General features: G+C 50.4%; 8 protein-coding genes across 9 annotated transcripts; 1 reads left to right on the top strand and 7 right to left on the bottom strand.

Annotated features, from left to right (window-relative positions):
• Positions 1-3,590: 3,590 nt before the first annotated feature.
• Pmar_PMAR001257 (hypothetical protein) lies at positions 3,591-5,336 on the bottom strand (the record flags this gene model as incomplete). The annotated part of the gene is made up of 1 exon (XM_002780619.1): positions 3,591-5,336. The coding sequence occupies one exon, from the start codon at positions 5,334-5,336 to the stop codon at positions 3,591-3,593; it is 1,746 nt and encodes a 581-aa protein (XP_002780665.1).
• A 457-nt stretch (positions 5,337-5,793) lies between these two features.
• Pmar_PMAR001256 (hypothetical protein) lies at positions 5,794-6,687 on the bottom strand (the record flags this gene model as incomplete). The annotated part of the gene is made up of 1 exon (XM_002780618.1): positions 5,794-6,687. One exon carries the CDS (start codon positions 6,685-6,687, stop codon positions 5,794-5,796), a length of 894 nt encoding a protein of 297 aa, XP_002780664.1.
• Positions 6,688-7,259: 572 nt separating this feature from the next.
• Pmar_PMAR001255 (retrovirus polyprotein, putative) lies at positions 7,260-8,067 on the bottom strand (the record flags this gene model as incomplete). Its single annotated transcript, XM_002780617.1, has 1 exon — positions 7,260-8,067. A coding segment is annotated over one exon (808 nt), but the record flags the coding sequence as incomplete, so codon positions are not given.
• A 1,300-nt stretch (positions 8,068-9,367) lies between these two features.
• Positions 9,368-9,706, bottom strand: Pmar_PMAR001254 (hypothetical protein; the record flags this gene model as incomplete). Its single annotated transcript, XM_002780616.1, has 1 exon — positions 9,368-9,706. The coding sequence occupies one exon, from the start codon at positions 9,704-9,706 to the stop codon at positions 9,368-9,370; it is 339 nt and encodes a 112-aa protein (XP_002780662.1).
• A 1,000-nt stretch (positions 9,707-10,706) lies between these two features.
• On the bottom strand, positions 10,707-11,896 carry Pmar_PMAR001253 (hypothetical protein; the record flags this gene model as incomplete). Its single annotated transcript, XM_002780615.1, has 2 exons — positions 10,707-11,697; positions 11,766-11,896. 2 exons carry the CDS (start codon positions 11,894-11,896, stop codon positions 10,707-10,709), a joined length of 1,122 nt encoding a protein of 373 aa, XP_002780661.1.
• Positions 11,897-12,457: 561 nt separating this feature from the next.
• Pmar_PMAR001252 (hypothetical protein) lies at positions 12,458-13,222 on the top strand (the record flags this gene model as incomplete). The annotated part of the gene is made up of 1 exon (XM_002780614.1): positions 12,458-13,222. One exon carries the CDS (start codon positions 12,458-12,460, stop codon positions 13,220-13,222), a length of 765 nt encoding a protein of 254 aa, XP_002780660.1.
• A 1,816-nt stretch (positions 13,223-15,038) lies between these two features.
• Pmar_PMAR001251 (hypothetical protein) lies at positions 15,039-16,064 on the bottom strand (the record flags this gene model as incomplete). Its single annotated transcript, XM_002780613.1, has 1 exon — positions 15,039-16,064. One exon carries the CDS (start codon positions 16,062-16,064, stop codon positions 15,039-15,041), a length of 1,026 nt encoding a protein of 341 aa, XP_002780659.1.
• A 376-nt stretch (positions 16,065-16,440) lies between these two features.
• On the bottom strand, positions 16,441-19,268 carry Pmar_PMAR001250 (conserved hypothetical protein). 2 transcript variants are annotated; one of them, XM_002780611.1, is made up of 16 exons: positions 19,195-19,268; positions 18,999-19,111; positions 18,864-18,944; positions 18,639-18,811; positions 18,518-18,594; positions 18,368-18,472; positions 18,204-18,319; positions 18,008-18,155; positions 17,883-17,962; positions 17,485-17,834; positions 17,261-17,436; positions 17,115-17,213; positions 16,909-17,064; positions 16,750-16,858; positions 16,573-16,701; positions 16,472-16,513 (listed from the first exon to the last, which is right to left on the bottom strand). In XM_002780611.1, exons 2-15 carry the CDS (start codon positions 19,102-19,104, stop codon positions 16,594-16,596), a joined length of 1,884 nt encoding a protein of 627 aa, XP_002780657.1. In that variant the 5' UTR covers positions 19,105-19,111; positions 19,195-19,268; the 3' UTR covers positions 16,472-16,513; positions 16,573-16,593. The 2 variants fall into 2 exon arrangements, with proteins under 2 accessions (XP_002780658.1, XP_002780657.1); XM_002780612.1 differs by having other exon boundaries at positions 16,441-16,701.
• Between the last annotated feature and the right edge of the window lie 3,772 nt (positions 19,269-23,040).

Genomic DNA, 23,040 nt, shown 5'->3' with positions numbered 1-23,040 from the left:
AAGTTCAAATTCGTCGGACACGATACCAATTTCGACCAATGAAAGCTCACTTTCACCACATGATGTGGTGAAAGAGTGTGGTCCACATCTCGATATGCACTATTCAGTGAATAGTATTCACACTCCACGAGTTGACAACTCGCACAATGTTGACTACTCGAGGCACTTCTCAAATGTGAGCAGTTGTTGCGCAGAGTGAGACTCACGGGTGGTTCTCCGGAACGTTGGGTCGCAATGTTCCGCTGCTCTCGTACGTTCTTTCATGGGGAAGCTCACCAAATGCATTTCCTCAACCATGATTCTGTGAGTCCCGCGTATTTGATTTCACGAAAACTCGGACAATGTAGTCGTTTCACCGCATATCTGAATAGCAGCTTCTCATAGGTCGAGACATAATCTTCGAGCAAAAGCTTTAGAACGTATTTGTTGGCCGTCCTTGGTAGACCGCAGATCACCTTATCAAGATATGTGTCGATACCATCCAACACACTCCTGACTCTTTTTTGTACCAACTTGGTACAAGTTGGTACTACCAAGGTATGTCCCCACGCTCCTAAGCCATACCCGCAAATAGATGCGAGGTGATTGCGTAGTGCTCTCACCGCCCTCTTCCTGAGCCTTCTGAAAGTGTTCCACAGGGGAGTCAGGGTGCCTCTGATCAGCTCAATCTCCTGTCTAGCTTTGGCTGCTAGGGCTTTAACATGCGGATTCCACGAACTGCCCATTCTGATCACGTACCCAAGGTACGTTATCTCCCGTTCTACTGGTATGTTCAGCAGGCTGAGCCTATGCACACAAAATACACTCGTGTGCGCTCAGAAATAACCACAATTGCGGTAGTCCAGCGTGGTTCAATGCTAGAGCTAGTAAGATGCTAGCAATAAGGCACATCCATGTGCTCACAGTTGTAATAATGGCGGACGCGGGCTCGACCCAGCCCTCCGCTCCCTGGATGTGGAGTTAGGATATTAGAGACTGCTGACTCGACCCGTACCGGCTATGGAGTCGGGTAGCTCTTGTGTCCTACTGAACCGTGTTGGCCACCAATTCATAGTTGGCAGCAGGCACAGGTTACTGCCTGGTTGCTGGCTCTGACATAAATGAAGATTTCACAGGTCAGAGCTGAGCCATTCACGATTCACACCCCCAACCTCTGCATCATGGGAATTTCGCGTGTGGGGATGCTTCGCAGCACCCGCAGAAGGTTTTGCTTGAAAACATACTTTACATGATGATAGATGTGAGTAGACATCCTTATCCATAGCTGGCCAGTAGTAATGCTTGGACAGTTCGTGTCGTATCTTGGGAGCTCCTGCATGATTGAACTCCTCGTGAATGTCGGCAATAAGACGACCTCGTTTGGATCGTCGAGGAATAGGAACAGTAACCCGATAGCCGACATCAACAGGGACATAACTTCGGTAAACCAAACCGTTCTTGGTCGATAATTGCACATGACAGCGTTGGTATTGTTGAGGAATTGGTGGTTTATGAGCAGAATCTGCTCAGCAGATACCAACTGATATAGAACCTTTAGATCATGATCGTCCTCGTAGTCGGCAGGGACGTCAGGCGAACGAGAGATAGTAGCTAGACTCTGTAGGATTGGAGTACCATGTGAAAACCTCATCCAGCTGCGGGGAAGCGATCCATGACTGCCTAGAATCTAGGCCCTAGATAGATGATACTATCATCATGATAGTCAGCACGTGAATTCTCCTCGGAAGTTATTAACTTCAATTCAAACTTAATGTCGTTCCCGTTGGGAACTTCTCAACGAAGTACTCGACATGCTCACGTATGGCATTAAGCAAACGATTTATTGCTTGCGTTGCGACAGTTTTGGTCTTGAGAGTTAACGGAGAACCTTTACACCAGCGATATACCGTACTACTATCGACGTAAGCTGTAACCAAGGATATGAGAAGACCTCGTTCTTCATGCCAAGTAATCAGGGAACTGAGACCTTGAAGGTCTGACCTTCAGCCAAGCTTCGAGCTTCTTTTCTATTAATATGCCATGTCAGTTCTCGCTGAGACCAACTCCGAGACACTTCTTCGAGAGGGACTCCACCAACAAAGATAGAGTAGCCAGAGGCCCTGGGCCTCTGGCGATCTTGATTCCCTCGTAGGGCGTCTGCGAGGGCTGCAACTTGACGTCTCAGTTCCTCGATCCCCTCACGCAGCGTGAGTCACGCTCCGAATGGATAGCAGACTTTGTTGAGGGCGTCGTGGTAGCTCCGATAGGGGCTCGAGAGGAATCGTATGACTGAGTGGCCATCTCGATACGAGGCTCGTATTACGAGCTTGATAAGCGAGATCTTCCACCTTAGTAAACTGCATTACACGAAGCCTTGACGTCGTCAAGTTGACGATATATTTGGAGGTAGAGCATCCAAAACCTTGAGAATCATATCACGGTGGTAGCTCTCGTTGGCATCAACCTTGATGAGATCATCAAACTTGGGCAGCTTCTCAGGAGAAGTAGTAGCCAAGTCAGGAGCAACAAAGTGTGCTTCAAGATATAACTTGTTCTGAACAAGTTGTTCAACTCATAGATGAGGGTGTCAACGGACTCCCCGCCTCCAATGAACGGTCTCGAAGGTTAGCAGCGGCCAAGTAAGGAGGGCATAATGAGGCGACAGAGCAAAGCAACTCGTACCGCATTATAAGAAACCTGGACCATGGGATCCAAAGAAAGATAGACATACAAAGCACGGCCAATGAGACAAGTCGATAGATTGTAACAAGCTTTGGACTCATCCCACCCGCTGGCTTTTGCACAAAGACCATACCTTACAGGAAACTCCACTATAGAACCAGTAGGGGTTCCACCAAAAGGTGGGGGAAGAGAAGTGTGGACACCAGTAGTAGAACAAGGCGTAGTAGAAGACATTCCTGGGTCTGGGCACCACTGTTAATGTACTTGAACACAAGTGGGGAAGTGGTGGAGTTATGAATTTGGTTTTGATCTTAATGTCTACGGATAAATAGTAAAATACGCTTAATGATCGATGAGCGATATATACAGCTGTGACACAATTAATGTCCCTTAACAACAAGATTGTGGACGGATATACTCGAAGTCGTGATCGGGTCGTCGATTGATACTATAGGTAGTCGATGCTAGTGACTCTGGCAACACAATCCAAAGGGTAGATACGGGTATAAGATAATACTTAGCAGCGGTCGACAAGGTTGGCAGGAGTGCCAACAGTAATCCTCAAAAGAATCTCTCTAGAGACTCTGAATGCAATCGATCGTTTGACGCATGCACACGTTAGCTACGGATAAGGCTCTCGCGCTCGCCTTATACTGTCTATTCCGCACAGGCAGGGCCGCACAGGCGGACGACAACAAAAAGGTAGCTGACAATGGCCGAACGGAGTCGATTTACATATAGCGAACAATCGATACAGTGCAGCTAACAGACTGGCCAACAGGGGTGGGCAGATCCTCCTACCACATCTCGTCCCCTGTAAATCTGGCGCAGTGAGGAAATAACGTAATGAAAAATCAAATGGCAGCAGAAATAATCATCTAGCTAGCAGTGGATAGCAGCAATAACTGGCCACAGGCTGTGTACAACAGCTAAGGGCCGACAGACTTATAGCGATTCAAAACCCAATTGGACACGTCCTCGAGCTCGATCTTAGGATCCCACCTCCACCAGGAGTTCAACGAATACGGGCCAGCCAACTGTTCACGACACAGCTGGCGGCGGGCGTCATCAGTCTCAGGTGCATAAAACCATTCGTCAGGCTTGATGTCGGAGTAGACCTCAGGCCAAGGGAAGGCTTCTTCGTTAGGGAATGGCTGTACTCCCTCTCTTGCGCGAACGGCCTCGTACTTGTAGATGTGCTGGACTAGGGCTTCAGGCTTACGAGGACCACTATCACGACCAAGCTCATCCTTCATCACGGGCAGAAAAGCACGAAGAGAACGGGCAACGAAGACCATACCATCGGGCCGGAGAGGCATAACCCGGGCCAAACGTTGAACTTGATGTAGAGCTCGCTCGCAATGACGCTGACAGCAACATAATACCGAGCAATCATTCCTTACCGGGCCATCTATGTGCCCTCCTTCACAGTGGTAGAAGACGGCTAGAGCAGGAACTGAGGCAGATCTCAGCCATCTCAAAATACCGTTGGCCGCAACCAAGTAAGGCTCGGGCCAAACGTTACCATCCTTCCTCCACACTCTCGGGCCAGCAAGCAGCTCACTAAGGAAGAGCATCTTGCCAGAGACATCACAGCCCCAAGCGGGGATCTGGCCGGCACATAAAGGGTGGTTGATCACCAACTCAGCGTCTTCCGCTAGACCTCTACAGGCAGATGGGAAACCTTTCCAGAAATCCTTAAGGTCTTCAAGCTCGGTAGGATCCGTGACCTTAATATCGTCGTCGTATAACCACCACACGTCTCCACGACCAGACCGGGCCGAAGAGCGTGCGACTACATCATTAAACCGTACATCAGGCCGGGGTTTCAGAGCATCACCCCAGCCAGGGTGAGGAACACCAGCTCGTTGCAGAACTTGATCAGTGCTCCAGTCAAAATCCTTGGAAGAACGTCTTCTAGGCGAGGTAATCGAAGCCACAGGACAATCTTCGGAAGAACGCACCTCTAACGAACGCTTCTCCAAACCGTCATTTTCTTTCTCGAGGAGCTGGTCGTTGACTACCGATCTCACCGTAAGAGTTGTCGAACTCATACAGGCCAGTAGACCTTCGACAGGGAACATACGGGCTTGCTCCCAAGCTCCAATCTCTTCCAACAGGCTGGAGACAGCGGTCGCAACTTCAGGTGGGACTACGAACACGAAGGCCGAGGGGCTCACTTCTTCCTCTAGAACCTGGCGGAAACTTTCGACCGTATCCTTCCATACGTCCCCAGAGACGGCAGTAGACTCTGGTGAGGAAAGTGAGCTAGGACCATCCTTGGAGCAGGCCGAATCCCCAGTAGTTCTAAGAGGCGTGATCGGCCCGTGAAACCCTTGGGCCGAGCCCCGGTCCATAGTCCCAGACAGCGGCAAATTACGTCTCGGAGAAGGCTTCGCAGTACGATACAGTTCACCCAACAGGTCATCCAATAGACCGCTGGACGGACACGTAGCCTCCACAAAGACAAACGGTGGGTCACCTTCCACGACAACAGATGGCCAACGTTTAGTACGACAGCGTTCAAAGACCATCAAACTGCCATGGCCAGCATGAATATATACCAAGTGAACGTCGTCCGAGCCGTCGGTAGGGGGAAGTCTCCCCAAACAAGCACTGTCGACCAACCAAATCTCGTCGTTGTCGTGGTTGACCAATACCTCATCAGATGTCATCGTCCCTGACCAGTGTCGAAATCGGCACCAATCCTGGGACAATTCGGTTCCCGAAGGAAGTCAGATGAGTGCAATTCATCAGAAGGCCAAAATCGGGCCTTGAATCGAGCTTCCCTAATAGCAGAGGAAGCAACACGGTTCCCGAAAGAACTCATCAGGAGGCCAAAGTCGTGACCTTTAACCAGGCATCCCGAATATCAAGGGACGCAACATACTCAGCCATCGCTCCTATCCGGGTCTCACGTTCCCCGAACAGTTGCTAAAGCTAACACAAACTACACACTGGCAGTCGACGAATCACGCCGGTTGATCAGGCCGACATAATCCGCGACAAAATCCCAGCAGCAGTAAAACGTCAAAATGATCAAAATAACGGGGCCCAAATCGAATACATGCATGCAATAACAACAACAACTCAGCCGGCTCTACACTACACTACATTCTCTCCTCCCTCCCCCTACTCAGAGCCACGAGTAGGCATCTGAGTAGTCGAGGAAGAATAGGAGCCATCCTGGCCATAATGGTCAGGACTGAAAAAGGTCGTCTGATACCTAGTTCGTGCTGAACGTCGAGAACTAACCTGACCAATCTGGCTAGTTTGAAAGCCGTTGGCATCATCGGGGATCATCGTCGTGGTCGGAACCAGTCCGACCTGAGGATTACCTCCATCATGAGGACAGACAGCAGGGTCCTGTGCAAAAGGTGCAGGGGGGAGCACAGCGTGACTCTGCGGAAAATTGTTACCCTCCACGGCTATCTCGGGGCCGTGTTGGATCAGGGGGTGAGAATCGTCGTAGTCAATCTCGGCAACCTCTGAAGTGTCCTCTAGGGCAGTATACTCTGAGCCCCGGGGGCTTCCCAGAACACATGTAACAGAGTGGCGATCATCGTTGCTCTCATGAGCAACAGGAGCAGCATTCTCACCCTCAAGGTTTAGCGGCTGGAGTGGCACTTCCAGCGGAGACTCCAAAGCTGGGAGTCTCGAACCATCGGGCTGCACCTCTGGCAGGTCAGCCTCTTCAAACAGAGAAGGATGCCTACACGGCTCCTCCCCAGCATCATGTTGTTCGACCGTTGGGGCAACGTCATAGTCATCAAAAACCTCAGAAATAGGCTCATACTCATCGTTAATCGAGGAAGCTTCTTCTCGGGGTGCAGGTGGTATATTCGGGGCCAAAGAAGGTGGCGGTTCCGGTCTTCCTCGGTCGTCCCCAAACGGGAACTCGGGAATAGTCGGGGCTTCTCGTGCTGGAGTTGGTCGTTGACGAGCAATACCGAGTTCGGCCGGGACATGCTCCGGTTGCAGAGGGTCGTTGATCACATGATCAATAGAGATGACTTTCTCTGCCATATCTGGCCATCGACGTAATACCACCGTCTTTTCATTCGTGCCCGGGACAAACTTCAACACATACCAATTAGGTTGCCAGCGAGGCAGGAGCTTGTGACCGGGAATCGCCGTTCGGAATATTCTCAGCATGACCCGTTGACCGACATAGAATACACGTCTCTGCTGACGACCAGCCCTAGCTTGTTGACGATGGGCTGACGAGCGGCTGACGACCCACTGGTCGACAATATCTGCTAGTCGGGCCTTGACGAAGGACGCATGTTCGTCGTAGCCTGCAGGATCAAACAAAAACTCTGTGTACTGATCAAAAGAAGGCAGGAAGGAGCATCGAGACTCCCGATTGAACATCAAGTAGAACGGGCTATACCCCGTGCTGCTGTGCACCGAGGTATTGTACGACCACAACAAAGGCCGTAACCACTGCTTCCAATTTCCCGAAGACACATGAGTTCTCAACAGGCCTAAAATCGTAGCGTTGAACCTCTCCACGGCCCCATTGGCACATGGATGATACACACTGGTTCTCGCTTTCGTCACACCGAGCAACTGTAAGACTTTTAAGAACAACTGACTCTCAAAAGCTGGACCTTGGTCCGAGAGCAACCGTTGAGGAGGGCCGAAGATAGAAAACAAATGCAACAAACATCTGGCTGCCTCTTCGGCTGACTCTCCTCTCACAGGATATGCATCAGCCCATTTCGTGAAGTGGTCTACCACCACCAGTAGCTTGGAGATACCATCAGACGCGGGGGCCACCGTGAGGAAGTCAACAGCCACGGTTCTCCAGGGAGTACCAACCGGTAAAGGCATCGCAGGACCGATAGGTGGCCGATGCCCCTTAGCGATCTGACATTCCCGGCAGGCTGCTACATGCTCGGCAACATCTTCAGCCAAAGTAGGCCAGCAACACAGTCGCCGTAACTTCTCCAGGTTTCGGTCTCGTCCAAAATGGCCATCATGTTCGTGGAAGTGCTGCATGAGTGTCTGCCGGCTGGAAGACGCTATCACCGGGACCCATCTCGCCTCGTCCTCGGGCAGGAAGTGAGCCAACCGTACCAAGATACCATCTGTAACATCCAACACATTCCATAACTTCTTGTATGGTCGAAGTGGGGGTATTTTGAACTCCATCCTTGACAGTGGTTGGGGGCTTCGACGTCGCTCCCTCACCTCCGCAATAATGGGGTCGTCATCCTGCTGTCGCCCGATATCCTCCTTGGACCAGTGCTCGGCAATAGACAATACGCAGGCCGGTCGACAACTTGCTGGCAATCGAGGGAAGGGCCACGGTATATCGTCATCGTCCCAGGGAACAGCGGCTGCGGCCGGTGCAGGCGGCAGTTCTTGCAGAACTCGTTCGTTGGGGCCGTAGTCCGTAACCTCGAGAGCGCGTCGGCAGCCTTATTGGCCTTTCCCTCCACATATCGTACAGTGAAGGATACTGGCTCATTGCCAGTAGCCAACGCTGAACTTTGGCTGAATTGGAGGTTGTTATCCATTGCAAAGGCCGGTGATCGGATAATACGATCAAATCTAGAGGGTAACCCAAAAGGAACGTACGAAAGTGGTCCAACGCCTTGAATATCGCATAGGCCTCCTTCTCATAAACAGGCCACCTCAACTGTGCACCAGAAAGCGCCTGGCTGTAGAAAGCCAGAGGCCTCCCTTGCTGTTCCAATACTGCACCAATGGCGTAGTCGGAGGCGTCCGTAACCAACTGGAAAGGTTGCTCGAAGTCGGGGTAAGCCAAGGCCGGCAAGGACGCTAGGCCACACTTCAAGTGTAGGAAAGCCGCATCGTGCTCTTCCTTCCACTTACCCAAGAGGCTGTTACTCTTTTCCTTCTTACAGGCGGACTCTAAGGCATATAGAGGCCACACCACCGAAGAGAAATGGCTAACAAAATGTCGATAATACCCAGCCAGGCCGACAAACGACCTCAATTCGCTGGCCGTTGTAGGGACAGGCCAACGAAGTATTGCTTCGACCTTGGCCGCATCCGGGGTCATACCCTTATCATTGAAGACGTGCCCAAGGTAGGTAACCTCTGAACGGCCAATCTCACACTTATGATAAGTGACTTATCTCCGGCAATCGTCAGGTTAGCTTCTTGAAGCAAGCGGAACACTTCTTGCAGATGCCGTAAATGTTCCTCATAACTCCGGCTGAACACGAGGACATCGTCCAGGTACACCCGAATATACGGCAGGTGTCCTAACACCATATCCATTAACCTTTGGAAGGTGGCCGGGGCCGAAGCCAGGCCGAACGGCATGCGACACCATTCATACAAAGGGAACCCAGGCCCTGGGCAAAAAGCCGTCTTGTGCTGATCCTCGGGCCTCACCGGCAGTTGCCAATACCCACTATGCAGATCTAGGGTAGAGAACACCCTGGCACGACAAAGGTGCTCCTGGACGTCGTCAGGCCTCGGTACTGGATACGCTTCTGTGTGACAGGCCTGATTTAACTTGCGGTAGTCTACACACATGCGAACCTTCCCATTCTTCTTAGGGACATAAACACAGGGAAATCGCCAGGCCGATGTAGACCTTTTGATGACCCCGAGTTCCTCCATCTCCCGAAGCTGAGCCTCAATATCTTCCCGCCACTTATGGGGTACGGGCCGGACTCGCTCCACCACCGGGGTGTCGTCATGAGTATTCACCCGGTGCTGTACCTTATCGCATTGTCCGGGCCGAAGGGAAAATAGCTGACCAAACTTCTCGCAGAGTGCCTGGAAAGGCCTCAGGGGGCCTTTCTCTATCAATCTCAGGGAGCTGTCTCTCCTCGGCACGGAAGTCTGGGATGGCAAAGCGCATTGCACCCGCAATATCGTCGTCGTCGAGCTCGTTCATATCACAACCAGGAGGAGGCCACTTATCTGGGGCGGTCAGAATAGCACCCGTTGGCAGCTGAGTTGGAGCAAACGACCGAATCTGTCCTCCACCAGGGACCTTCAGCCCTTGCTGAGCCAAGTCCTCATCGGTGAGGGGCTGTACCTGGGGTTGGGCGGCCATAGCATAGACGGATCGGACGGGGTCATTCAAAATAGTTTGAAAATCATCCAGTAACCTATCCCACTCATCCCGAGTGGGCCGTCCCTCTATATGCTAAGCATATTATGCTTTGCGATTCCAAAATCTGGCTGCCCCTCCTCTCGAGGTGCGCAAGCCGAATCGCTTTCTATCTCAGTCTGACAGGCCACATCACATCTTCCCCATCTGGCAAACCCCAAGGCTGCCGAACTATTTACGCTTTCCCCACCCACACACTCAAGGAGCTCTCGCCCCCAGTTAATTAACTCCCGACGCCTTCCTGTCTGAGTAGAGACGGTTGCCTTCTGCCTCGGCGAAAGGCTGCCCTGACCGGAATTCTCATTCGGGTCACGAGCCGCCCTCCCCATTAGACTCCTCCCCTGCCGGGATGTCGTCTGGGTCCCGCCATACGGCACGGCAAAGCTATCTCCCACTCGAACAGTATCCATCTCCCATCTCAGCGCATTGGCTGAGCCCAAGTCGAACGCATATGGAGCAGCCGGTCCCGCGTTCCGGGCCGTACTACTCCTCAACTCTACCGGGTTCTGCTCGTAGAGCACGTTGAACCCAAAATGTCGTAAAAAGTCATGGCCCAAGATAATCGGAAAGGCCAACGAATCGCAAACGTACACAGACATGGTACATCGGAGTCCCTTGGGAGAATCCTGGCGACGAGCCAAATAAGAGGCTGTCGCCGCCTCCGCAGACTCATATACAAAGAAATCAAGATTAACGGTGCCGACAATGGCAAATTCGGACTTGTCTACGGTCAGCAACTGACATCCATCCACAGGCTGCACTGTGAGACCTTCAGGCAGCTGAGACAGAGATACCAAGGTGGCACAGCAGCCAGTGTCCACCAAGGCACGAAATAGACCTCGCCACTGACCATGAGGAGAAATAAAATCGGTGAGCAGAAATAGTCCTCGATCTCCACCGATAGGATAGAGGACCGTATCTTCTGGAGGCGACCGCGGGCTGCTTAGCGGCCGCCCTCCTCGTTTCCCGCCGAGACCTTATTCTTTAACTGCGGGCAACTACGTACCCTGTGCTCGTTCTGGCCACAAAGAAAGCACCCTTTCTCATATTTCTTCTCCGGGCAGTGGAAGACATAATGACCACCTTGACAAATAGGACACTTCTTCACCGGCGGTAGCCTTCTCACCCCCTTCCCCTTTCCTTGGGCATCGCCCGGGAAAGTCGTCTTCAACCCTTTGATCTCTTGGATGACCGCCTGCATAGTCTCAGTAAATGCTCTCATAGTATCCGGAAGGATCATTTCTGCGGCCACCGCGGCTTGAGGAGGCTGTTTTGCCTTTTCTTGAGTGTCCTCGGAGTGAGTGTGGTCCTCTACAATCCTGCACATATCTGCTACCGTAGAGGGTTTCTTATTCCTCAAGGCCGTCTTCGCTCCCCCGGAGACATTGGCTACGAGGCGGTCCAATACCATACGCCCTCTCGTCTTATCAGACGATTGTTCGGCCGCGGGCAGTGTGGCGTTGTACTCATCGATGGTCGTAAAGAGCTTCGTCACAAACAGGCCAATTTTGGACTTGCGGTCCCACTTTGTTGCATAGAACCGCTCCAATGACTGATCGGCCACACGTCGGTCGAAGAGATCGAGTAGCAGTGCCTTTCCTTGTCGATAGGGGCCACATTTAGCGTTCTTCTCCCAACACTCAAAGAATTGGCCAGCAAGATAGCCACCAAGGTGGGCCGCCATCGCCCCCTCTGACCATCCTACTGCCTGGCCACAATTCTCGTAACGCCGAAACCACAATCGTAAATCCCCTGTTCCATCATACTTCTCCGGCATAGGGGCCGAAACTTGCATCACGGTCGGCAGGCCGCCGTACGCGTGCACAGGGGGGATCGACGTCTCACATGGCTCAGACGAAGAGGAGTCCTTGTGGGAACCAACGGCTTGGCAGGTAGTCTTGATAGTCTCGTTATGTCGGCGAGCGGTCTCCTCACTGAGGAGTCCTCAGCCATGTTACGGGCCCAAGCACATAAATCGTCGTTGCCACCCTTGTCTGCACACTCCCGGGCCGCCCTCTCACCTTCAGCGGCCGGGTCTACGAAACCGTCTTCACGGTTGAGGCTTCCCGAGGAACCTCCCTCAGGGCCAGGGACAACACCAGGACCAGAACCAGAACCAGAACCATTAACCATCGTACCAGTACCAATAAGTCACAGTAAGTTAACAAGGAGCTGCTACCAGAAAAGATGTGGACGGATATACTCGAAGTCGTGATCGGGTCGTCGATTGATACTATAGGTAGTCGATGCTAGTGACTCTGGCAACACAATCCAAAGGGTAGATACGGGTATAAGATAATACTTAGCTGCGGTCGACAAGGTTGGCAGGAGTGCCAACAGTAATCCTCAAAAGAATCTCTCTAAAGACTCTGAATGCAATCGATCGTTTGACGCATGCACACGTTAGCTACGGATAAGGCTCTCGCGCTCGCCTTATACTGTCTATTCCGCACAGGCAGGGCCGCACAGGCGGACGACAACAAAAAGGTAGCTGACAATGGCCGAACGGAGTCGATTTACATATAGCGAACAATCGATACAGTGCAGCTAACAGACTGGCCAACAGGGGTGGGCAGATCCTCCTACCACAAGATGGAGGGAACGTGAGCGACGCGGCGTCACATGATGTGACGCGATGATACGAGCGTCACTCATATCTCGCCATCCACGCTCTGAACTGACACTGTAGCCCAAATGGGTCACTATATGCTGCTTGTCACTATTGCAATCGCTGGTGTAGCGGTTCATGGGTCCGAGTATCCTCTAGCTGGTATCGACGTCCAAGCCTTCGTGAACTCGGTTAAAAACGAAGCTCTAGAGAGTATTAAGTTGACCGAACTACCCACCCTGGAATCCGAAGATATTCGCGGGCTGCAGGTCTCAGAAAAAAAACATTCTCCATGCGAGGTCTGTCGGAAGGTCAATAGCCATCGTCTCAACAAATACTTCCTGAGCAAGATCGAGGAGAGTTGCCGTAGTAGAAGACATCTCCCATCGGGTGTTCAAGAGTTCTGCAGAAGGTTCATCTCGAGGATCAGCAGGTTCGACAAGGAGCTCAGTGGTTACCTCTTCCAGCAAGTACGAGTCCAACAGCTTGCCATCGCAATGTGTATTGGAAAGGAGGATTGCTCACCCGTTGAGGCCTTCAACCCTTACTTCAATCCTGCTCAGCCTGATATCCTCACTGATGTCGAAGGATTCTGTCCGACTGTCTCTTTCGAGCACTATAAGAAATGCGTTTACGCTTACAGCAACACCATTCTAACGTACTCTGTCAAGAAGGTGAAGGCTGCCTGCTGGCACGTGGGCAGGGACCATGAATTGCATGACTTTTGTGAATGGTTCTCCGCGGACGAGGCGTTTGGTCGTGGTATGGTGCAAGCACTGGTCCCTAGCTATCAGCATGCAAGTTTCATGTGTAAGCAGTACTCGGACCACTGCAGGTGTCGACTGGGTTGAGCGATGCCAACTTGATGAGCAGAGCCAACTTAATCACCTCTGCCTTTTTTTCGACTTCTTTGTCGCGGTTTCAGCTGTTGCATTTTTCTTTCACGATCCTGACATAATCACTCAAGATTGATGTCATACACATACGTCGTTCGAGACATTCTCTTTCCCAAGGCGCACGGATGAGTAAGAAGTGAGCCAGTATGATGCGTCACGGGACGCGGTCTCATCCTGCCTTCTCGCTTTTCCCCAAGCCGATTGCTTCGCATCGGTCTTTACTGCTATATAGTCGGAATACCTACCGGCTACGCAGTTTTTATCTTTTGCAGTTGTAACTCCGCATAGTTGTCTATTAGACAGAGCATTGCCCGTCAGTCCCTATTAATACCACTAACTATCGGAGGGCATACAGAGTTCCAACCGCTCGGAGTTTTTCTAAGGCTTGCGTTAACAAAATGGAGGGCCTATTCGCCAGAAGTGAACTTGAACTGATAATATTACATCCCCTCACGACACTTACGTTCATTGACAGTTCGACATTGACGGTGGTGATAACACTTGCTTCCTCGTAAATTAGGTTCTCGAACATTCAGAATCTGCAGCGTAGGCCGATATCTTAAGTAACAGAGAATGAAGATCCCGTTAGAGATTCCCATCCATCCGTAAGAATATCTGAACTTCATATAGATCCGATAGTGAAGCTTACTGACTGACTCACTTCTCGTTCACGGAGTAGATACCCCTATTCATATGTCGAGTAACATAAGAACTCAAAACTCTCTCGAATTTTCTTGTAACTTCGATCAACTCAGGAGATGGGAAGTGCGGCTCTGTGGAATGGAGAGTTAGAGACCATGGGAAGATGTAGGAAGAATTCAACATGATACAGAAAGAGATGGATGTCAGAAGTTTTAGCGATGTTTCAAGACAGCGGAATTACATACTAGCGCAAATACATCAAGCAGTATGGAATATAAAACTCTCTCCGAGATTCTTGCGATCAACTCGGGAGGTGGGACGTGCGACCATATGTGGAGTGGAGACCACGATAATACGGAAAGTCGTGGGCAAGACAGAACATAATACACAGGAAGGTAGACGTCAGGCAGATGTACGAACGATGCTTAGAGACAACTGAATCACACACTAGCAATAATATATCGAACAGAATGAGAACACGAGACTACCTCAAACTCCCCCATAACTTCGACCAACTCAGGAGATGGGAAGTCCGATCATACGGAATAGAGAACACGAATAGGAAAGACAAGATATAACATAATACAGGTATAAAGGCCAGATGATCGAGCAATACTCTTAGACACCAGAAGTACGTACTTGCACAAAACGAAGCACCGACAACGCAGCTTCTCCTCAAGACCTCTCCTAGGCTCATCTAGTTCTGTTGAAAATGACTGGTGGGACTCCCAGCTAGAACATTCTGGGTCCAAATCGACGATGTTAGGTTTCACAAAAAGCGAAACGAAGTTTTTTGTAAGTGGATGACATCATCCATAACATATGACAGCCTCGAACTCACCACCAGATTAGACTTATTATGCAAAACGAGTGATTTGACTAAGACAATAACGCAGGACTCGACATCCAAATTAAGGAAGATACCACAGAAGAAGCTAACTCATGTACGATTGAATATCATACGGACATTGAGAGTCGCCCGATACCATGACAACGACAAGAACATGGCAATTTGCCTATATACTATCATTGACACGAAGATTTATGAAGACTGAAATAAGTTATCGAGCATAAATGACACGTCCCATACGTACGGCATGATGCTTGACAACACATGAGGTATGCCAACCTACGCGCACATCATGAGGCACTGATCAAGAGAACGGCTAACGCGAACATCGGCAACGAAGATATCGGAGGCATCCGCGAGGCAGTGGATATCACACTGAGAGACTAAGTCACCAGACACACGGAGGACCGTAACCAAAGTATCAGCAAGCTTGTTGGCCTTGGTAGACAGAGGCTCAGCAGCGAGCAATGCCTCAACAATGGCAGGAACGACTTCCTCGTTAATCAACAGATTAACGGTAACATCATTGTAGGACTCGCAATTAGTGAGCAACTTGCATGCGGCGAGAACCACACAGGTCGACTCGTCAACAAGTACTTTGCTCATTAGACCAGCTCTGTTGAGCACAGCCTGGGCACCAACATCACCACAGTCAGATAAGACAGAGAGACCCTCGCATTTGATCGAATCGTTGTAGTCTTCGACCATGTCAACTTCAAAGCTCAACTCCTCAACAGTGGGGAGCTCCACATCATCCATATCGAGAGAAGGCATTCTCTCCAACAAGTCAGCAGTAGTAGAAGGAGTCGCTTCACCCATCAAAAACGATCTGCACTTCTCGTAAACATCAAGGAAGACCTCACGACTTCCACTGTCACAGCGGAAGCAAAACCTCATTTGCTCTTCAGAGAGGAAGAACATTAGTACACAGACAGATGCCGTTTTCCCAAAGGTATCATAAACGTTCAATGCGAGTTTGAACTTCTCCTGCTTAACGGTGATGTCACAGTCCTCGAGTACATCCTCTAGAAAACCAACTACCGAATTGGCAGTACACTGATGGTCTTGAGTGTAGACGTCAACACTAGTGATAGGATAAATGTACATAGGGTCAGTGGGGCATCTAGGAGGGAGGCCCTCGAGACGCCCAGATCGGCACACCTTAGATAGCGACTTGCCCAGGTTCGGCAATGCGATCATATCAAGAGCGGAACAGTCCAGAGCGACGCCTCTAGTGACATCTTCTGGGTTTTCGAAATCCGCGTCATCGTCTTCCGAAACGTTTTGCAGCGAGTGAGGATCCATGCAAAAAACAACAGTTACCTTAACTCTGACTCAGAAACACTCTAACAAGCATCAACCGCTATACCAATGAAATGCCACGTACTGCTCTAAACTATCATGAACATATACGAACCAAAATGGGGACAGTAATAGAATCTCGACACAAGCTAAACAACCACAGAGGCCGACTGTGATAAACTCCTTCTTCCAGAAGCCGAGCAGGTTCTACTTAGCAGCATATCTCTCGCGATTAAGCGTTATGCACAATAAGCCGAGTATAGGGGGACAATGTGAGCTTGTACATGCGTGCAGAAAATGACGCATGAAAACCCTCAATCAATGATTACGTACACATAACACAACAGACCTGAGGCCTCTCGAAGAAAGATAATGAAGTAGGTCATCGTAGTAATGGCAATGTGTTTCAGACAACTGCGCAATGCAGTGATACTTGTTGCGACCATAGGAGCCTAAGAACGAGTAGCCTGGCGCGTGCCAATACTGGCGTCAACGCCGCCAACGATGCTACGAATGAAGTGTAGTAAGACGTTTATCGAACACGCATGTCCGTTGCCCTCTTTGGAATAAGAGCCTCGATATCCTCATCCTCGCTGCTGCTACTGGCCCATTCGTCATCATCATCGTCCTCGTCAGTAGCCTAAGACCAACACAGTAAGACCATTCACACAGGTCATCATCGGTCTACATCCTTCGTGGCCTCCCCTTCCCCAGGAGCACTGAGCCAGTCACGAAGAGCTTGGGTCTGGAAAACTATCTTCGTGCGATCAGCTGTGTCAGCCTCGGACCCCGAATATCTACACATCAAAAAACGTGCTTCACACAGGACACACAAAGTAACACCTACTCGTTGCTCCAGAAGGCTATCAGCTCTGCAGTTATCGCATCAATATCATACAAGGAATACCACACAGCCTCGATAAGAGTGCAGTCCTTAGCCACCCTAGGGCACCTCAACGATTCCACGACCTTCTGCGACGACGTGAGGAGTTGGAAACAGTACCTTAAGCAGAAACTGATAGACACCGAAAGGATCTCATATAGCGACACTACCCCCGTGTCTGTCTGTTGGAGTCGATGAGTGCATTGAATACAGGTGCATGTCGATGGAAGAGTTCCAGACATTCGTCCAGTGAGGCAAATGTTGATGCCCTGAGAAAATGAATATGCAACCAAAAGTCATCTCGTTCGAAATCTACTTAGTGACCAAAGCTTTGACGATGTTATCAAGCAAATAGGAGCTCTGCATCTCTGCTACGCCAAGATTCTTAGGCATTTTCGCAGCAAGATGCTCATTCTTCTTCGTGGCATCATCCACATGCTTTTGGTACGCTACAAGGAACTTGTCAATTTTCACAGTGTCGAATGCAGGCACCTGAGAATAGCGAGTATACTAACTTTCATCACCATCAGTACAACTCACAGTAGGCTTCACTGGCTTCTCCTCTTCTTCATCAGCCCACTCGTCGTTATGAGCCATCTCCCTCTTAGTGCCCTCAACCGTCTCCTCTTTTACAGGGACCTCAGGTCGACTCTCGCCACCCTTCCTCCACGGCGCGAAGCTCCTAGTAGGCTCCTCTCTCCTGATGGGCTCATCGGACCTCCTCGAAGGCTCATCACGCCTCAGGGCCTCGGCTCTCCATGAGCTGGTCTCTCGACGTGGGAGCTCCTCCCGTCTGGAGTTGTCACCTCGTCGAATAGGCTCTTCATTTCGGCGACTCCCAAAGGCATCGTCACGCCGAACGCGATCATCGCGGAGAGCATCAGCACGCGCTGAATCAATAACGAATTGCAGCGACTCACTAAATCAAATACCATTACATGAAGGAACCCATGCTCGGCTCCTAGGCTCCTCAGTGGAGCTCGGACCAGACGGGCGGTTGCGGTTGGCGAGATCGGCCCTGCGAGACACTTCCAGCAACAACATCGATACACGTTCAACGTACTTCCAGTCTGCAGCGGGCGCTGTACCGGGGCGTCTCCATGGCATAGGAGCGTCAGAAGAACGAGGCTCCTCAGCGGTGCCAGGCCTTCTCCATGGTGGGGCTGCCGAGGTGTGAGCAGGTGCGGCACTCGCCCTCCAGTTGTCATCAGCTGAAAGAGGCAACGAATAGAGTGGAATCAAGACACTCTGTATGTTACTGTCTGCCCGGTCCGCACCGCGAGCTGAATCCTCTCTCGATAAGGAACGAGGCTCACCCCTAGATCCGAAGCCACGTGAACTCGGACGGCTGAAGGCGTCCTCGAGTCTTCTGCCTCTGAGATGCCAACGATATCCACACCATGGCAGTTCGAGAGGAGCTCACCGTTCATCATCCTGATTGTCGCGTTCAGTAGACCTCTCGCCTTCACGACGAGCTCGTTCAGCCTCAGCACGCTCACGCAGTTGTTGACGGAAGGGAGTGAGACCACTGCCATGAGGAAGTGAGCAGGCAAGCACCACCTCTCAACCTTACCTATCGTCCGCTCTGGGGAGCCTGCTAGAACCAGCACGGTCCAAATTGGGACGAGGGCCCGAGCGCCAGTTCATGTCCTGATAAAGGGGTAAGGGAAAACTGATGAAGAGCTCGGAATCACCTCATCAGCGGGGTCTACGCGGCGATCCCCGAAGCCTTCTCGACGATCACTGAAGCCTTCACGACGATCACCGAATCCCTCTCGGCTGCTCGAAGGGCGGAGTCTGGCAGATCCGCGCCAGTTGTCATCAAGGTCGCCACGACCCGCTTCCGGATCGCCGCGCTCTCGAGAACCTGAGCCATGTCGCGTATAACACCACATACCATTTCAAGGTTGGCTTCTCACCACTGCGTCCATCGTCACCTCCTCGACGCCACGTACCCTCCGAATCCCCTCGACCAGGCTCAACGTCACGACGACGATTCACTAGAAAACGAACAATTCAATGATGTCGCTATTGGGTATACTGCCCGTGCCTACTCGGCTGACGCTCGAGGCCAATACTCCTAGTTGGCAATAACTCCTCCTTGGGCTCCCCCTGGAAGTCATAAAGCGACATCTTGGTCGCTTTCGGTTTTTGCGGCATGGTTTATCTGATCAAATAGGCTCACCCATAGGACACTCTCAACGACTACCAAGCTCATTCTCACGCCATTGATTACCCAATTGATATTACCTCTGTGCAGCTGTAGGCTTATTACGGCGAACGGCTGCAGGGGCGGTGGCGCAGTGTCGGAAACACTACCAAATGAACCACTGAGAATCACCACTCCTTATACACTCATTTCGCCTCAAGTGAGATTCAATACACGGGCGAGCGTCGGGACCATTCACAAGATTGTAAAGCCCTTGCTACTATCTCAACCGTAACACAGAGTTTGTCCCCCATCACCCTCCTTTGTCGAAGTCTTGGGAATTTCAGGGCGCGCGAAGATGCTTCAACCTTTTAGCTATGGCTTTGAATCGATCAGCATTCAGAGAGTCGAAAAAGATTTCCACATGATCTATCTTGATGACTATGATGACCAACATAAATCACCTTATCTACTTTGCCTGAAGGCCCTATGTAGATGCATTTTAACCCTCTTTCTGAGTTGTTGCCTTATTCCTCGCTTGCTTCAAGCGCGAACGATACTATTCGTAGTGCTTACCTTACAGCGAGCAGAGTAACTGCGGGAAATCCCTTCTGGGAGCCTTCTGTGGCTCTGCCGATCTACTATTCTCGCTCATCTCATTACTTTATACAGTCCTTATTTGCAGCGATGTGGTCTCCTCTGACCACCTCGTGTTCACCAGGACTCAGACCTCAAGGTCACTCTTCTCTCCTAGTCACTCAATTTCTAGTGGATCGGGAATATTCTGGTGTCCGACAAATCGACTGGTATGATTCATTCCCGAGATCTGTATCATTTCTTATCATCTGAATTGGTAGTGAATATAAACATCTCGGAAAAGTAGTGATGCTCTAATCCTCGGTCATTCGGGTTCCTTCGTGCTCGAGGTTCGCTTGCATCGTACATATCATTGTATTACTGACCATCGTCGTGATCCTGACATGTGGAAAGCAGCACTCAATCATGCAGCTCTGCACAACTGTACTCGACGTAGAATGTTCGGAGTGAGTTAGAACCGTCCATCGTTGATGGGCGGCGTAGAACACTCCCACAGCTTGTCGCCGTGGTGCGAATTTCAGTGGTGGCTCACACAGTGATTCTCGAAATGCGGCATTTTCTAGAGTTCGTTTTTGGCACTCAACGCTGGTTGTACCTCGGCATGCTTCCAACACCGGAGTACAGTGTTGCAGCGAACCAAAACTCGATTGTTAACTTCCCATCATCCCGTGACTATCGTCAACCGCCTATGCCAACGAAACTGCATTTAGTAAGTCGCGAAAGTAACATAAGTTCTCAATTGGAGAGTGATGCAGATGAAGACAAGACCATGCAAACATCACATGCGAGGTCGCTGTCATTTTGGTGATGGCTGCTGTTTTGCACACGGACTGGGCGACCTGTCACCCAAACATCAACGGTGAGAAATGTTGTTTACGCCGGATGGAATCTGCTCATTCCTCCAAGATCTTTAACCGCAACGTCTAGATCGCCCTACAAGACAGAGTTATCCAAAGGCAAGCTTGCAAGGTAGCCACTCTGCGTGTTCTATGATTACTGATGACGCTATTTGACAGTCCTTCTCGAGCCGTCTCAAATGCCCCGATACGGGATAGATCAGACAAGAGACTGCCCTCTTCAAGAGTATGTACCCGATGATGCGGTTGTTGAGCCCTAGCCATCATCATCCTCCTATCAGAAAGCGTCAATACTTCCGACTCCATTGAGTCAGTCACCGGTAGGCCCTGCAGCAATTGCTTCTCCGCCCACATCGATTCCGAAGTAGAAAGTCCACCGGAGCTCGACGATGAGGAACGCATTCTAGTGTATCGGACTTAGTTGCACCATTGAGTCCTCGGAGGTTCTGGAGCACGAAGAGTACAACTCCTTCCCGGAAGATCAGAGGCAACCAGAAGTAGCGTTTCCCACGATGAGAACGCGACATTGCATTCACATGTAGACGACACTTGCCGAATGTAGCCACATCGATGTTGACGCTCAACTGGCTAACCCAGTGCTAAGCGCTCCATCAGCAGTCAACGACTCTGATGAGCTCTCCAATCAGTTTCTTCAGAGTCTGCTCTTCTTTTTGGACGGTGAGGTTGATACTGCTGACGGCCTTCGCGCGCTAACTATGAAGCGTATTAGATGCGGGCCCACTCGAATCCATGACAGCAAAGGAGCTATCGACCCTTGCGGCCGCTGTTCTACTGCAAGGTCCACCAGTTGAATGCCAACATGGGAATTCCCAATGACCTGGTGTTCTGAGCTCAGCGCGACACAATACTAATGACCCTCTTACGTACGGCTCACGCCTTTCAGAACCCAGTAAAATATTTAACATCAGGTCTTGGTTCGTGGCATATGTTCCGACCTATTCGGTCTTATGCTAGAGCTTCGATCGAGAATGCAGGACATACTTTGACGCTCTTATTGAGACATGATTTTCTTCCGTAGTGCATTGCTAACGGTCGGTATCAAATAGCATGGTGAATCCATGTATCGTGGAGCCACTCCTCTACCTCAAATGCCAGTTGACGTCAATTCCTGTTTAATGTGCACTGCGTTCATCTCAATGGGAGTGTGTACGCTTAATCAAGGGCGCGGATGACTTCCTACGACCTGATGCAGCGTATTATGCGAGAACAACACTATGTGAACCCTTGTTTCGTTGCAGTGAATCTGCCTGAAGTCGACAAGTATTCAACCAATCGTTGGTCACCAACACAGTTCTCTAAACGGTTTTAGAACATCAGGCTTTCGGTTATTTATCTAGGACGGAGTAGAGTGGTGGTTTAGAACTCGGGCATATGCCCTCTAGCATCCTATAACGCGTAAGTTTCACTCCTCAGCTCCGAGCCATTGCTGAGAACTGGAGAACCGTGCCGATAATAATTCCAAACAGTATAATATTAGTATTCATAGCTTATTTCTATTGCGGCAAATATATTCTTTACGAGGAAAGCTCTCCGATAATTGCGAAGAGAACGACAAACTATACACATCTAGAAAGGCCGTGTTCTCAATAGTCAGGCTTGAAAAACTATCAATCTTTTGACACACCGATAGATTAATAGGTCCGCAGTGAATCATACGTCATTCATATTGCGGCCAGTCAGACGGGCATGCATGTATTCCCTTCAGTCGTCGGCTACAGTCGAAGCCCTTCGCAACTGATCGTCCTTACAGCTCGAGTGGAGCGACGCGGGAACTCCTTCATATCATAGTATTAGGTTAGAGGACGCAGATACCGGAATGGATTAATTGGAAGGGAGTTCTCAGACATTGCTGTTTCAGGCTGAAACAGCAATGTCTTATCATGAAACTTCCAGCTAATGTCATCATCATCATCATTATCACTTTTGTCGCTCGCAACGCTACTGTGAGTGTTTCGCCCTTCATAGATGCCGGGATACTCATACTTTTCTTAGAATCACAGTGGACGAAGTGTTTGCCATGCAGCAACCTGAGCGATGACAAGCTGAGGATATGTGTCTGGCTATACAGACAGCATTCCTTCTGTCAGGCCTTGCTGCTTGGACCTATGTGACTAGGAGCCACCAGCATAGTGTGTAACGATTAAGTTCAATCGCCTCCTTCCAGGTTTAGTATTACTGCCTGTGCTTCAGGGGGATCGGCCATTATCGAAGTGGACTCAGCGATGGCATTCTATGCAAGAATGTGTATCAGAGCGTGAGCGATTATGGTGACAACTTCCAGGTAAGTTAGAGGCAATATGATGCCTTGATATGGACCGCTGCCATTGGGGAGTAGCACTCTACGCTAGTCGAACACCGTCGATGATGTACCTTCCTCATAGTAGCGGTGGAACTCGTTCCCCGAAGAGTGGAGTTGTTCCGTGGCTGAATCGGAAGGCCAACATTACCAGGGTTCTGGTGAGTTCGCTTTCG

The sequence above is a fragment of the Perkinsus marinus genome, assembly GCF_000006405.1.
Source record: "Perkinsus marinus ATCC 50983 genomic scaffold scf_1104296944404, whole genome shotgun sequence".
NCBI classification, from domain to species: Eukaryota; Perkinsozoa; order Perkinsida; family Perkinsidae; genus Perkinsus; species Perkinsus marinus.
The sequence above is the reverse complement of the archived record's forward strand: the minus strand, read 5'-3'. Positions and strand labels throughout refer to the sequence as shown.

Bases quoted from the DNA above. Each gene is read 5' to 3' on its own strand.
- Pmar_PMAR001250 (XM_002780612.1), bottom strand. From the start codon at position 19,104: ATGCCGCAAAAACCGAAAGCGACCAAGATGTCGCTTTATGACTTCCAG. The intron at 17,214-17,260 runs GTAGATTTCGAA...TCATTTTCTCAG, and splicing joins GTCAAAGCTTTGGTCACTAA to GGCATCAACATTTGCCTCAC. The intron at 16,702-16,749 runs GTAGACCGATGA...TGTTGGTCTTAG, and splicing joins AAGGGGAGGCCACGAAGGAT to GCTACTGACGAGGACGATGA.